At 40.8% G+C, this 13,387-nt stretch overlaps 2 protein-coding genes across 2 annotated transcripts in view; both read right to left on the bottom strand.

Annotated features, from left to right (window-relative positions):
• The window catches only part of abhd16a (abhydrolase domain containing 16A, phospholipase), a 47,451-nt gene extending 41,694 nt beyond the window's left edge, over positions 1-5,757 (bottom strand). Inside the window, exons 1-6 of the mRNA XM_080747215.1 lie at positions 5,648-5,757; positions 4,708-4,764; positions 4,543-4,609; positions 2,649-2,735; positions 2,263-2,348; positions 972-1,045 (exon numbers count right to left, since the gene is read on the bottom strand). Of these exons, the coding sequence (XP_080603341.1) occupies positions 972-1,045; positions 2,263-2,348; positions 2,649-2,735; positions 4,543-4,609; positions 4,708-4,764; positions 5,648-5,749 (473 nt within the window). The 5' untranslated portion in view covers positions 5,750-5,757. The remainder of the gene's footprint in view (positions 1-971; positions 1,046-2,262; positions 2,349-2,648; positions 2,736-4,542; positions 4,610-4,707; positions 4,765-5,647) is intronic.
• A 6,192-nt stretch (positions 5,758-11,949) lies between these two features.
• The window catches only part of g6fl (g6f-like), a gene marked incomplete at its 3' end in the record, with an annotated part of 23,898 nt that continues 22,460 nt past the window's right edge, over positions 11,950-13,387 (bottom strand). Inside the window, exons 7-8 of the mRNA XM_080743208.1 lie at positions 13,100-13,126; positions 11,950-12,000 (exon numbers count right to left, since the gene is read on the bottom strand). Of these exons, the coding sequence (XP_080599334.1) occupies positions 11,950-12,000; positions 13,100-13,126 (78 nt within the window). The remainder of the gene's footprint in view (positions 12,001-13,099; positions 13,127-13,387) is intronic.

Below are 13,387 nucleotides of genomic sequence, written 5' to 3'. Positions count from 1 at the left end.
GGGAACGCACGTGCCGAATTTGAAATAGGGAATGAATGCCCCACCCTTTAATGCAAACCCCATGAATGCCCCACCCTTTAATGCAAACCCCAATATACCTGTCATAGGACCCGTTTTGACCATCTGTTTGTCTTTGTCCACTTATGCCCATATATGAAGATCTCTGCACACACAGTATGGATGACCCCAGTGGGATTACAAGGCAAGCACTATCCCTGGCAACGTTTTACACATTTATTACTATATATATCCACAGGACCAATATGGTTGACACCGCTACCCGTGCTCTATAATAGCTATGAGCGCTAGAGCTTCACAATGCATAGTATTTTTATTGTGCTTGCGATATGAAATTCCACAATAAACACCTTGGAAAGGCTTGCAATATCAGAACGGTTGAGACTACTGAAGCTATAACCTTCAGACATAAAGCTTTCTCATAAACATGACAGACGGATGTTCTTCCACTTTGGGCCATGCACACAGAATAAGTCAGATTTTCAGCCCACTTTTCTTGTTAGTTTAGTATGTGAAACGGCACATGCTGACTCCGCCTGTCTGGACGTGTACACTTCTTTACGGTCTATGGGTTTGCCGCTCTGACATCATGCTCTGACATCACTGTGATGTCAGGGGAACCACTCTAACAGAATGGGTTTGCAGCTCTGACAACACGCTCTGACTTCACTGTGATGTCAGGGGAACTACACTAACAGAATCCCTTTTATGCCCATATACAGTATGGAGTTCCCTGATGTCATCAATATTAAGCCCATATGTAACAGGACTTCATATGGGAACGCACATACAGTATATGGAGGCCTCATCGGCCACATACCATACTAAAATCACATGCACTGCTAATAGAATGTAGTCTGGTTTCAGATGCCGACTCTGTACATGCAATTGATCATATGGACACTGTGGTGGATTGGCCGGGAAACGAACCCGCACAAAAAACACACACTTACGGATTGCTGACTTCTGTCCAGCTGAAGTCAGTGGGCCAGTGAGAGAAGTCAAAATCGTAGCACCTCAGTTTTTTCTATACAGAGAGAGAACAGTCGAATCAGCAAAAGACACCTGCTCAATCGGGCAGTCACGATCACGTAACTTTACTTCATGATTAATTGTCATACAAATAATTGTGATTAACGATTTAATTGTGTTTTTGGCATTGAACATTGGCAATTGTAAATACAAATTACATTCCTGACAAAGAAATGATTGACATATTTAATAATTTAATGCTTAAAGATTAGTTTGAACATGAGCCAATAAATAACAGATTTGTTGGAATTGATGTCAACCACTTAAGACCCTCTATAACAAGGGTCTTCAACAGGGGGTCCGGGACCCCTAGGGGGTCCTCAAAGTTACTACAGGGGGTCCTCCAAATCTTTGTGTGATAGAAACCTTTTTCTCCTTTTTTATATTACCACTTGAACCCTAGTGTCCATATTCTGAGATCTTTAGCCCAAAATAGCAGATCTATCTCGCACTGCGAGGCGTTGTGAGCTTGTAGATCGGCTATTTTCAGCAAAGACGTTTGGTGTACAGGGGAAAAAGAGCAGACTAAGTACAGAGTGAAATGTCAAGTTACTATATGTATTGACGATTCAAGTGTTTAAATACGTATCTGAAAACACAAATTGACATGAATCCAAAATACACTGATGATTTTGCTGTCAAACAATGAAACTATATGGAATCTATGAAAAGGTTGTGGGGGTCCCGGCTTCATCTCTCTCTCAACTAAGGGGTCCTTGGCCTGAAAATGTTGAAGACCCCTGCTCTATAAAATTGCGTTGCGACACATTGTGAGCCTGTAGCTCTGCTATTTTTGGCAAACATTCCCCACAGAATAGAAAGGGATGACAACGTTCAAGTGGTTAACAAGGGCAGCAGTGGTCTGACCACACCTGTTTCTATGAACACAAACTCACAACGCCTTGCGCTGCGAGGCGTTTGAGCTTGTAGATCGGCTATTTTCGGCTTTGATGTAGAGGCGAAAAAGAGCAGACTAAGTACAGAGTAAAAGGTTAAGTTTATTAAGTATTAATGGTTCAATATCTGAAAACAAACAATAATTGGCGTGAATACAAAATACACTGACTATGCTGTCAAACGATTAAACCATAATGGAATCTATGAAATGGTGGTGGGGGGGGTCCCTGCTTCATCTCTCTCAACTAAGGGGTCCTTGGTTGAAGACCCCTGCTTTATGGAAACTCTGACCTGCTGCGCACACACGCCACTCACCTTGTTGCTAGGTATGTTATTATTCCTGTTCTCCTCCAGAATAGAGAGGAACTGAAGATACTCCGAGTTCTTCCATCTCCCCCAGCCTGGGGGAGAGGGAGGGAGAGAGAGAAAGCGAGCGAGGGAGATGGAGCAGTGATAGAGAGAGAGGACATACCGTAAGTGGAACAATGAGAGAGACTGCGAAATACACTCACTGCTCACTGCAGAGTCTCAAGGGTGCACTTAGTATGCTTATTGGGTGTGGACCTTGTGCGTCTGCCTCAATGTTAATGAAATCCCATTGGTATGCGGCAGCAGATGCACCATACAAGCACATGTTGATATGTAAAAATGAGTTCAATTAGGCATAGTCACAGCGAGCGGACACTGGTTAAGAGTCTCACCTCTGAGGCAGGCCACCCCGAGCAGGCATACCAGGACCGTCCCCACATACTGACCCACTGGAACCAACTTACTGCTGCAGATGTACCCTGGGAAATTAACAGCAGAACGGTGACACAGTTGACAAACAGAGATATTGTATTTTATTTATAGTTTGTGCCACCACCATCTCACATCGCAGCGGTTTCATTGACCAGCTAACAGTCTGCATTCACACAATTCCACACACAGCAGTGGAAAATATCCTCTCTCTCTCTCTCAGAGCCTTGTTAACGGGCATGCACAGTCTGACAACTACCTTTCTTGCATGTCAACAATAACAGCAGCCCATTTATACACACACTCACGAACTAGCAGATAACCCCAGGCAATTAATTCAGATCCATTATAATGCTGCTACAGTATGAGCCATCTGATTATAGTTTCATATAAATAAAATCACTTGTGGGATAGCAGCAACCCCCAGGGGACAGGCTGCAGCCATTCGTTTTATTCATTAATGCATGGGGCTTGTAAAAATTCAAAACATTTTAGTAGTGAGAACAAAACAATTGCACATTTGCACAGTTTGTCAGACACTTCTGATAAACGTCAGAGTTCAAGTACACCTCTCCTCCGAACACCAGGGAACACTGTCTTAGAGCTTTGTAAGATGGACTCAGTCACAGCATGCATAAGCCTGTCACAATTATTACATAATCTTCAGATCGCAATTATTTGACAAAATCGCAATAATTTTGTCATAATCGTCATAATCGTTTACATAATGAAAAATGCTGAATATATTTTCAAACATTTAAAAAAAATAGTGGAAATAGCAGATCCACAAGCTCACAACGTGTTGCGTTGTGAGCTTGAAGATCAGTTATCAGTTCCACTATCAATGTTCTTTTTTTAAAGGCCCGCTGACACTCCCCGCAATTATAATAGTATGATACAGTAGGTCACGTGGTCTCTCTGAAAACGGTCTGAAATTGTCTGAAACTCATGTCACGGTGTAATCTGCCCCTCGCCCCCCAATAACAGCTGACCAGTACAGTAAGTAGTCTAAGTACAGTCAATTAATTTGATTGGCTTATAATTACGCATTCCCACAATGACATCATAAAAATATTAACTCATATTTTAAGATGACTTTTTAAAGTGAGAGTACCCCTTTAGGTTAGGGCTGTCACGATTATGACATTTTACATGACGATTATTTGTCACTCAAATAATTGCGATTAACGATTTAATTGTGTTTTTGTCGTTGACATTTATATTTCTGTTTGGCTTTTAGGCTTATAATTATCACATGGTAGATATGACACATAGCCTAAATATACAAATAAATTACTGACATATTTGACAACTTTATACTTAAAAAATAACATTTAGAGTGGAAATAGCCGATCTACAAGCTCACAACGTGTCGCATCGATCTGCTATTTCCACTATTTTAGATTTTTTTTTAAATATATGAAAAATTTTCAACATGGAAACGATTATGACGATTATGAAAAATAATCACGATCATGTCAAAAAATCACGATCAGACGATTATGTAATAATTGTGACAGCCCTACTTTAGGTGACAGTACCCATTTAAGTATAAAGTTGTCAAATATGTCAGTAATTTATTTGTATATTTAGGTTATGTGTCATATCTGCCATGTGCAACTTCAAAGCCTACAAGGCAAACAGAAATGTAGTTGTCAACGACAAAAACACAATTAAATCGTTAATCGCAATTATCTGAGTGATAATTAATCGTCATGTAAAATGTCATAATCGTGACAGCCTTGCGCATGCACGCACGCACGCACGCGCACACACACACACACACACACACACACACACACACACACACACACACACACACACACACACACACACACACACACACACACACCATACCTTTCCTATAGAGGTAGCAGAGGAGGAGAGGAGAACTGTAGTAGGAAATAGACCACAGTGCAGAAGCCTGGATGGATGAAACACAAACACATACATTACTTGACGAGAGTTCTTCCTACTTCATAAAATGACCAGAGGTTATGTCAATCACGCAACGATACTGACCCAACCAATGATGCTGTCGGTGTGTCTTTCCAGACTCTTGGCCTGGTAGTTCCATCCCTGACAACAAAAAAGGTAATCACTGTGAACTTAATCTTTATGAATGATGTTTCATATGCACTGCTGTACACCCACTGGAACCGGATACAGGAAGAGTGGGACCTCAACATTGCGGGCACCTCATTGGCTGTTTTTTTCTAAAAATGAAAATGGTCTAACTCTAAAGAAAAGTAATGTAAAGTACACATGATATGAACATGTTACATATCAGACCTACATTTAAACGTACCCTGCAACTTCTTGTTTATGCTCAATATGACTGGATATATATATATATATATTTTTTTTTAAACTGTATATATTAGGCCCCAAATGTCAAATGTTCAAACATGTTATAATCATTTATAATTTACATTACTTCAGACCATTTTCCAATTTATTACACTTTGTACATTTAGTACAAAAGAAATAGCCAAGTGAAGAATATTTCCTAATAGGTTCCCACTTTTCCTGTTATCCTGCAACCAACTCTGTCTAACGTCGTTTAGTCCAGCAGAATTGTACCTTTCTTTTCTTGGACTGGCTAGACATTAGATTTACATCTCATTCGATCTCGATTAATTGATTTTCTTGCCAAGTGACGCTACTGGGGGCAAGTTATTGATCTAGCTAATCTAGCTAAATGCATTTATGTATGTGTAATAGCGAAAATGTGCATGAATTAACACCAAATAACCCTGTTAAACCGTCGCTTCCTTCCTCTGCACACGTCGTCTCCAGGCTACATTCATTGACAGCAACACATACAGTAATAACACAAACTTGACAGGGACACTTCCGGGCCGCAGCGTTAGCAACAACGCTGCTAACTGCTGGATTTCTGTAGAGATAAACCTCGTTTGCACAGAGTCAATGAAGAGCACGGTGTTAAACGTGAGCCTACCCTCCTCCCCGTCCAGCCGTCGGGTCGGGACTGCTCCGGGGAGCGGTGAATTCTGTTCAAATGAGGCCCGAAAAGACAACGAAGAAACATCCAGCCTGCCATTCTTCCATTGAGCGGTGACTACGGAAGCCGGGCCGGCACTGGCCAATTGTCTCAAAAGAGGCGAGAGCGCGTTTGTTCCACTACTATCACAGTAACCTCGCCCCCTACTATCACAGTGGTTATCAAACATTGCTGCATGTAATGGCAGATTTCAAATAATAGTCTAAAAAAATATTTTAATATCAAGAAAGAATTCAGGTTTTTTTGTACTTCTTCAGGACAATATAGAGATGCCTGTCAGTATTAATTAATTAATTCATGCATGAATGAATGAATGAATGAATTCATTCATTCATTCATTTATATTATTATTAGATTGATTGTTCTACAAGAGATTACATTATGTTGTGCTCTGTGGATTAACTGAATTTGGAAATGCATTAGGATTGAGGTCAAAATACTATCGTAAAATGAGTAACATTTTGATAATTTATTTTTTATAAGCATAGCCTATCTAGTAGTGTGAGAATTAAAAGTTGCTGTTTACAGTGGTCTACTGTTTACATTAAAACATGATGCCCTATGCGGGTTCATTTGAGAACAGTCGATGCTGTATAGATAGTACTAAAATGTGGAAGGAAATTGTTAGTTTATTTACTGTTGCTGTGTAGGGGAAAAAATAGAGTGATGGACTTCATAATTCCCACCAACTCAAAGCACATGAACAATTCTGCTCCGGTGTAATATGCACGTACAATAGATTTAATTTAGTTTTCAAACTTTAGACGTTTGCTGTAGCATCATCATTCAGAATACCTACAATGCCAGTTGAGGAAGTTTGGCATAGGACCAAACCAGTGTGCCAATTTTTGTTTATTTTCATGGATGGAAGGCATAAATTTCCTGGCAGAAGAAAAATAAATCAGAAATAAAAGCGGGACTGGCAGGACTGCAATCATCCAGCTCCTAATAACAAAACATGTGAAGGAATGGACGAGTAACCAACTTCAGAATCGGATTCAGTATTTATTGCTTTCACATCACAGGTTTACAGACGTAAAGAAGTGGCTGAAATAAGATAAGAAGATAAGAAAACTATTGTCCATCAAATTTTGCATAAAATGGAAATTTGTCTTTGGCACACAGACAGTCAGTCAGTATAGCATACTTAGAATACACAATGCATCAAAAACTATATAAAATGCATCCCATGACAAATTTGTTTTTGTGCATCGTTCCCATCAAATCATTATTTATTTTCCATATAGAAAGAAAGGGAGGAAGAAGAGGAAGAGGGGGGGCAAGGGAGAAAGCAAGAAAAAAAAACAAGAAACAAATATATCTATTTACACATGTACCTGAGATAAATAATAATAAAACAAAGGTGTGTGAGCATTTATGATGCTATACGTACAGACATAATACTTATATACATGATGTATGATCTGCACAGTGACAAAACATGCATGGGAGTGAGAACTGAAGGACTGATTATACTGTATAGCCACGAATAGACGACCCTTGAGGTCATCTTCCACGTCAGATTTCCACACGCTTCTCATCCCTTACAAGTCATTCCAGGCAAATGTCCTCTGGACTTACAGATCCTGTTCCATCGAGGCAGTCCAAGAAGCACTGACTGTACCTCAAGTCCCATCCCGCTGGCAGTATAGCGATGGTTCTATTGTGGGTCTATGATAAATGCCATTACTTTATGCTTTGTATATTTAAATTGAAGTTGTTTATATTTTATCCAGAAATATCATTTCAAAAACACAATTATTTGTATGACAATTAATCATCAACTAGAATGTCATGATTGTCACTACTCATCTAAAAGGAAAAGGGTGTAAGGATATAGTGGAAAAACTAAAAACAAAACTACTAGGTGTTTCCACTTTCCACTGTCATGGCATGTTTCCTGCTCCTCTACCTTTGGGATGTTTACTGCATCAACATTTACTTGGCTTGGCTCATGCTAGGCCCTGTCTCCACAGCGTCTCGCTTTGTGCCCCTGATCCAATTGAGGAGAAGCAACAGCCTGCAGCGTAATGTCCCTGTCTCCCACAGTTAAAGCAACAACCATGGGCATCCCTCTTTGATGAAAGTTTGATCATAACTGACCATGCCTCCGTCTCCCAGATGTCCATACCTTCCTTTAAAGCAGTGGCTCTCAACCTCTTCAGGCCATGACCCCCCCAAAATAATATTTGAACTGGGGACCCCCCCCCTGTCTGATACGTGATAAGCAGTTGGAATGTAGGAGTTGGGGCATTCAACTTAGTTTGACTCTGTTCCACAGATAAATATTGTGAAAATAGCAGATCTACAAGCTCACAACGCCTCACATGTTTTTGACAATTTGGTCAATACAGTAATTTGATACAGTAATGGTCCTTTTCTTTTTTTTCTCTCTCTCTCTCTTTTTAGGTATTAAAAAGGTCTTAAGTCCTTAAATTGTCACTTCACTGTCATCTGGGGACCCCCCCCAAAATCATGTGGGGACCCCCTGGGGGTCCTGACCCACAGGTTGAGAACCACTGCTCTAAAGGCTGGGTTGATTTGCTGGTTCATTAAATGCGGTGGCCTCCTGTGACTTCTTCTTAGGTCTATAATTTACCTGTCTATTACAATATGGATTATTTCTAATTCGAAAAGGGAAAGGGCAACAGTACACTTTTCTCTTTCTTTGCTGTTTTAGCCTCTTTATCTGAGTTTCTCCCATGGGCCTATTAGTTTAAGTATTGTTTCTTTAGAAGCTTCCCACAGGTGGCCAAACCCATTTTACCCATTCATCCTGGCAAATTACTGCTGCATAGCCATATTTGTTTTTCATTATAACTATGGGGCTCTTAGAGGGCATTGTATGAGTATTATTAGCATAGTTCTCCACGGTCAAAGGGAACATTTATTTTTGTATTACTTAGTGGTTGTATCTAAATATTTATTAATTCACAGAACCTGTGTCTGTACGTGTTCCTGCCCAGGGTTTAACTCGGACACTTACCGACACACACACAGACGGAGTCAGAGACACGTTGCATTATTAGAAGTTTTAGAAGAACTTGCTTGAGTCGCAAGCTGTTCCCAAAACAAATACCAGGCCTTTGCCATGCCATGGCATCTTGACTATAATATTCCGATGGTTAGAACTTTTGTGGAATGATGCAACATTCAATCAGACTTTTTTTGTATCAACTTACTTAGACATCATTATGTGTTACTAAGGACAAGATAAAACCCCCTCGATATCAATATTCTGATGATATTATGAGGATGACTATTTACTTTCACAAACTATCTACACAATCATACTTTTGTCAAATAATTATCAGTATAGTCCTAATGCTTAATAACTACATATGTACAGGTAAATAAAATAACAGCTAGAACAGTCAAGTAGGTTCCGAAAATTACATCACTTTACTGTATGGCAATAACCTTTAACACCAGGAAAAGACAACACCTATGCAATATCACAACAGCTAAAACCAGGTTATAAGTGGTCTAAAATTGAATGCTAAGCTTAGCTAAGCTTAGCTTAGACATTGAAACAAAGTAATTTCAACTGCTATGTATTAATAGACCGTCTATATATAGACGTTGAAATAAGGTTGTTTTCTAAGCTAAGCCTAGTCGTCTAAAAAACATTCACTTTTAGACCAGTAACCCGATTTTAGACGGACGTCTAATAGCCGACTATGGCTCACGGGGAAGTTGTATCCCTATTCTAGGGATCAGGTATTTTCGGCAAAGAGATTAAATGTAGAAGAAAAAAAGAGCTGACCAAGTACAGGCCAAGGTAAATTTTACTAAGGTGAAATATCTGAAAATACTCATTAACATGAATCCGACAGATTAATAGAAAAGATAATGTGTAAAAAAAAGAATGAATGAAAGACTGACAGTAGCGTTGTCAAACAAGTCTACAAAGCTATATCTGTGAAATCTATGAAAAAGTTTAACCCTCAAAATCATTTTATTACAATATGTAGTGGGGGTCCCTGTTTCATCTCTCTCTGAGTCTCAGCTAAGGTGTCCATGGTCTGAAAAAGGGTTGAAGACCACTATACAGTCCTTCCTGCGTCTGCTGTGGGAGCTGAGTGGATGTTGTGACACACAGGAGGATGTGGCTGAGGGGTGGGGATGTGATCAGCCCTGACACTGCTCGGTTCTGAAAAACACAAGACCACAAAGACAAACTGTCTTTTTAGTTTCCCTTGAACATAACATGTTGCAAACCCACGCAACAGCAATAACAACACCGGGTGGAGGTGGTGGGGGGCTGTCATAGCACAACGTGACATCATGTCATGGTGTAGGAAGGGATTTTCAGGCCAGCGTGATTGGTGGCTGTGAGGAGACTGTGAAGGGCAGATGAGTGACAATATGAGGCCTGAATAAATGGTGCATTTATATAGCGCTTTCATCCAAGGCGCTTTACATAGATTTTGCATTACATTCACCCCTTCACACACAAATTCATACACCGATGGCAGAGGAAACCATGCAAGGCACCAACCTGCTCATCGGGAGCAACAAGGGGTTCAGAGTTTTGCTCAAGGACTCTTTGACATTAACTCAAGGGGAGCCCGGAATCGAACTGGGAACCCTTCAGGAACCCTTCATGCTCTAATAACGGTTTCTCTACCCCTGAGCTATGCCGCCCCGGGCATGCACGCGTACATGTGTTGTTACTCACATATATAAACACACAAACGTATGCGCCCACACACACAGCGTTTATTATTAAATGGCTAATTCATACCTGAACAATTAAAAACTGGGATAACCCACGCGTAGCGGCCTACACAGCCTTCTTCAGGGTATGAAACAAACATAACAGCGGCCTACACAGCCTTCTTCAGGGTATGAAATAAACATAACATACATTAAAAATTATAATAAAGAGGTAGTGAAAATAGCCGATCTACAAGCTCGGAACGCGGCGCTAAGTGACGCATTGTGTGCTTGTAGATCTGCTATTTACTCTCTTTTGGGTCTCGACCTCAAAAGTTTGGGAAAATCTCATATTTTCTGCTTAACCTTTTAGGGGGCAAAACTCCATTCAGAAACACCCATACTCTGGGTCAGGAAACCTGTACTCTCTAGGTCATAAAATAACTATAGGTTGCCATACATACAAAGCTGTCAATGTTATCAACAACTTCATGTCGAAACATGAAGTCAACCAGTAGATAATATCACATGGAGTGGCTAAATGTTAACCAATTGAAAAATTATAACCAACCTGTACCCCTGATGAGATATCTCGATGGGATTACTTAGCTTTGGTTACAAACTTGTTCCTCATTGAGGTTGTACTAGACAAGTTGGATTATGGAGGGGGGGGCACATTGTGTGCAAGTCTGACATGAAGTTGTCTGCAGAAATACCAACGTAACAACTAAAACGAGAACGACTGATGGGAATATCACATACAGTATGTTTGCACAGGCACACATGTGTGTATTCACTTAAATCACATGAATCACATAAGACCCCCTTCACACACGCACACAAAGAGCAATTACACGCACCCACGCATTTACACGCATCACACACATTGAAACACTCAGGGGCGTCGCACCAAATTCTGGGCCCTGGGTACAAGGATTCACTGCGGGCGCCCCATGAATGTTCTTCATAGGGGGAGGGGGTTTAACCCATTTAGACTGGGAACGCATTATTTTGTGCTATAACTATTGAAAAATAGCAGATATACAAGCTCACGCTGCAAGCTTATAGATCTGCTTTATTTTTTTTATTGTGAACATTTGTGCAAGTCTTTGAATATTTCAAATCCAAAAGGTTTTTTGAAAAACCTATGTTTCTACTGTATGTCAGTGGTGCTAAAAACTTCTCATGTGAAGGACTCCAAAATGATATGTATTTGGCCACAGACCCCCATCTCAAAATAATTCGTTCCAGGGACCCCCCCCCCCCCCCAGAAGCAAAATTTTAGTTACAAATCTTCGCTTAAAAAAACACATGCGGTATATTCAAAGATTTGCACACATTTTCACGACTTTTCAAAAATATCTACAATATCTACAAAAATATCTACAAGCTCGCAGCGCGGCGGTGCCGCGCTGGGAGCTTGTATATCTGCTATTTTTCAATAGCTAAAGTATAAAATAATTAAGGCCCCTCCCTCCACCTTGGGCCCTATAGTAACTCAGTCCCACTTTCCCCACCCCCCCTTGTGACGCCCCTGGTAAAACACGGTATACAAGCAGGTTGACCGCAGGCTGTTTTCCTTACCGGTCCAACTCCTTGTAGACATCATCCTCTCCTCTGGGCTTCAAATCCTTGGCAGAGGGATGAGAGGAAAGTGGAGGTGGGAGGGGGGGAGTAGAGGGGACGGGGACGGGGTTCAGAAAGCAGGAGGAGGATGAAGAGGAAGATGTGACAGCGAGAGCGAGAGAGAGAGAGGGAGAGAGAGAGAGAGAGAGAGAGAGAGAGACCCATGGTGGTGGTGAGAGCAGATTTATGTCTCTCCGGTGTGTAATGCGATTGATTTGTTAATATCACTAATGTAAGGTTGACAGTTGAGGAACGGAGGGGTTTATCTGGAGGGAGGGCCGTGACGGATGGACTGGGAGGACAGGGAGGCAGAGGGGAAGACGTATCTACTGTCAGCTTAGGGAGAGGGAGAAGGGGGGAGACCGATTTTGTGTGTGTGTGTGTGTGTGTGTGTGTGTGTGTGTGTGTGTGTGTGTGTGTGTGTGTGTGTGTGTGTGTGTGTGTGTGTGCGTGCGTGCGTGCGTGCGTGTGTTTGTATATTCGTGTTTGTGTTTGTGTGTATTTGTGGTGGATGTATCGCTCATCGTCTTTCTCTCTACAGTCCCCCCTCCTAACACACACATGCACATGCATACATATACACACGTGTGTACACCAGTGGTGGAAAAAGTACTCAAATGTTTTACTTACGTAAATAAAAGTATTAATACTGCAATGTAGCAAATAGCAATACTCCGTAACAATTAAAAGTCTGGATTTCAAAGTGTACTTCAGTAAAAGTACAAAAGTATTGGCATCAAAATGTACTTAAAATACCAAAAGTAAAAGTACAAAATGTTTGAAAATAGCAGATCTACAAGCTCACAACGTGTCGCATCGCTTGTAGATCGGCTATTTTCAAATAGCCTAGGTATAAATTAGGGCTAAATTGGTTAATGTATGTAAGTAACTAGTAACTAAAGTTTTCAAATAAATGTGCAAGGTGCAATATTTGGATCCGAGATGTAGTGGTGTGGTGTATAAGTAAAAGTATTGGAAATTGGAAACACTCAAGTAAAGTACAACACACACACACACACACACACACACACACACACACACACACACACACACACACGCGCGCGCGCACACACACATCTCTGTGGGGACAACCTAATAACTCACCATGTAGATGGAAGCCTGGGGAGAGGTCTGCTGGGAGGGGACCAGATAGCACAGAAAAACGCTTTAATAAACAACCATTGACAGACAGGAAGTGATGGAGAGAGAGAGAGAAGGCGCGCTCACACAAGACTTCATTTGCAAACACACAGATATCCACGTGTGTATTTATTATCCTAAATCATGTCGTGTTTGCACTCCAGGGAGCATTGTCAAACAGGCATCGGGGCTTTCCTGATAAGATATCTCAAATTCCTAAATCTTTTTTATTTTATTTTATTGGGCACTTTG

This window comes from Nannobrachium achirus (genome assembly GCF_963921795.1).
Source record: "Nannobrachium achirus genome assembly, chromosome: 2".
Taxonomy (NCBI): domain Eukaryota; kingdom Metazoa; phylum Chordata; class Actinopteri; order Myctophiformes; family Myctophidae; genus Nannobrachium; species Nannobrachium achirus.
The sequence above is the reverse complement of the archived record's forward strand: the minus strand, read 5'-3'. Positions and strand labels throughout refer to the sequence as shown.